This window comes from Gekko japonicus, unplaced genomic scaffold (genome assembly GCF_001447785.1).
Source record: "Gekko japonicus isolate JY-2015 unplaced genomic scaffold, Gekko_japonicus_V1.1 scaffold42, whole genome shotgun sequence".
Taxonomy (NCBI): Eukaryota; Metazoa; Chordata; class Lepidosauria; order Squamata; family Gekkonidae; genus Gekko; species Gekko japonicus.
In genome coordinates this window covers 1,302,064-1,303,939 of record NW_015165831.1, presented here as the reverse complement: position 1 = coordinate 1,303,939, position 1,876 = coordinate 1,302,064, and the positions used below count along the sequence as shown (strand labels likewise).

The window sequence follows — 1,876 nt, the reverse complement described above, 5'->3', positions numbered from 1 at the left end:
GAGCCACAGCCCCTCCCTATGGAATTGCTAGTGTGATGTTTCCAACGTATGAACGGCTTACAGAGGCTGGTCTTTACTGAGACCTCTGCAGGAAGGGCTTCTTTCTGCCTAGAGAGACAGATGAGCTCTTTCTCCTAGTCTGGAAGTGGGTGGGGAGATGGGGAGGGTAGAGGCTGTGGTGGGCTGGGCTCAGGTGAGAGGAGAGGCAGCCACCTGGACTAGAAATACCCCTGTGAGTAGAGCAGAGGCCAGTCCCAGCAATTGATTGGAGCCTCTCTTTCCAGACCATGAGAATTCCCAGAAGGAGTGCAGGTGAGTGCCCAGGGGGCAGAAGCCAGGGGGAAATGGGCTGAGTTGGAAGTCGGGGACTGAGACAATGGGTTGGTTAGCATGTGGGAGGTCCTTGTTAAAGGGGACCCACAGCCACTGAGTAAGGAGGTGAATCATGCTGAGCAGGAACATTGGTTGGGAGGATCAAATCAGATTTTTTTTAAAAAAAAGCTGTCAAAGACTTGGCACTCTCTCTGAAAAGTAAGATGCAAATGTAAATAATGACTGACAAATCCGTGGGAAGAGGGAAAGACAAAGCTGTCCATTAAGGTAAAAAAGTAGAGGAGAAACCGGTAGAGAGAAGACAGCAAAAGAAGAAAGTTTTAAAAAATGTGTATATGTGTAAGAAAACAGTTTGAGTCCAGTGGCACCTTTAAGACCAATAGAGTTTAATTCTGGGTATAAGCTTTCGTGTGCCCGCACACTTCTTTAGATACAGTGAAAACATATAAGTACAGTGTTTTCACTGTACCTGAAGAAGTGTGCACGCACACGAAAGTTTATACCCAGAATAAAACTCTGTTGGTCTTAAAGGTGCCACTGGACTCAAACTTTGTTCTGCGGCTTCAGACCAACATGGCTACCCCACCTGAATCTGTGTATATGTGTGTGTGAGAGAGAGAGAAATAAATGGATGTTGCAGTGCTTAGGGTGCTGGGCTAGAACCTGAGTACAAATCCTGACTCAGCTATGAAGCTACCTGGGTGACCATGGGCTAGTCACACTCTCTCAGCCTAACCTACCTTAGAGGGTTGTTGTGATGACTAAACAGAACACAGGACAGCCATGTGTACTACTGCACTGAACTACTTGGGGGAAGGCTAGGATAGATAGGCAGCCTTTTGGCCATAACCAATGAGGGACTTGCCCTTTGCCATCTACCAGCCTCCAAAGCTTTAAAGAGATGCAAAATCAAAATAACACACCATTTTTTAAAAATCTGCTTTTTATCACAGAGAGTTCTGTCAACTGGTTTCAAAGCCTGTGGATTACAAAAAAAACAACATTAACTTCTCTGCCACATATGATGGTGACTTGCAAATATGTCCCCTTGGATTGGAGCCCAGCCACTCTTAATAGGCAGAGCTCTCGTTTTAGCTTCAAAAGGTCCTTGCTTTCCAAGAGGCATCTGCAGCTGCTGCTAGAAGAGGGCAGAATCACACCCCCAGTGCAATCCAATCTGGCCACTCCTTATGGAGGGGATGCAGTGCTGACTTCCCCACAGTATCTCCTCCCCACCTGCTGCCTTTCTCTTGTGGCTACTGAAAACACAAGCTCCCCAGCTCCACTCTGCAAACCTCCAACTGCTTGACCAGTGCTGTGTTTGCTGTTTGCAGCAGCAGCAGCCTAACTTGGCTGCCTCATTTGCTCATAAGGTTGTGTGGTACTTGTGCCATCGCCCTAGCCTGAAATAGTCCCAGGCAGAGATCATTTCGGGTGAGGTGCAGGGGGGCGGGGCACATGACGAAGCCCCGCCCCCCGCTTCCGGCCACCCCGCTTCCAGCCCTCATTCAGCCAGGAGGAGGCAGGAGAAGAGGGAGGGTAA

At 48.6% G+C, this 1,876-nt stretch overlaps 1 protein-coding gene across 1 annotated transcript in view; it reads left to right on the top strand.

Annotated features, from left to right (window-relative positions):
• The first annotated feature begins 287 nt into the window (after window positions 1-287).
• Window positions 288-1,876, top strand: part of GPHA2 (glycoprotein hormone alpha 2) — a 15,048-nt gene continuing 13,459 nt past the window's right edge. The window contains exon 1 of the mRNA XM_015410793.1: window positions 288-312. Within this exon, the coding sequence (XP_015266279.1) occupies window positions 288-312 (25 nt within the window). The remainder of the gene's footprint in view (window positions 313-1,876) is intronic.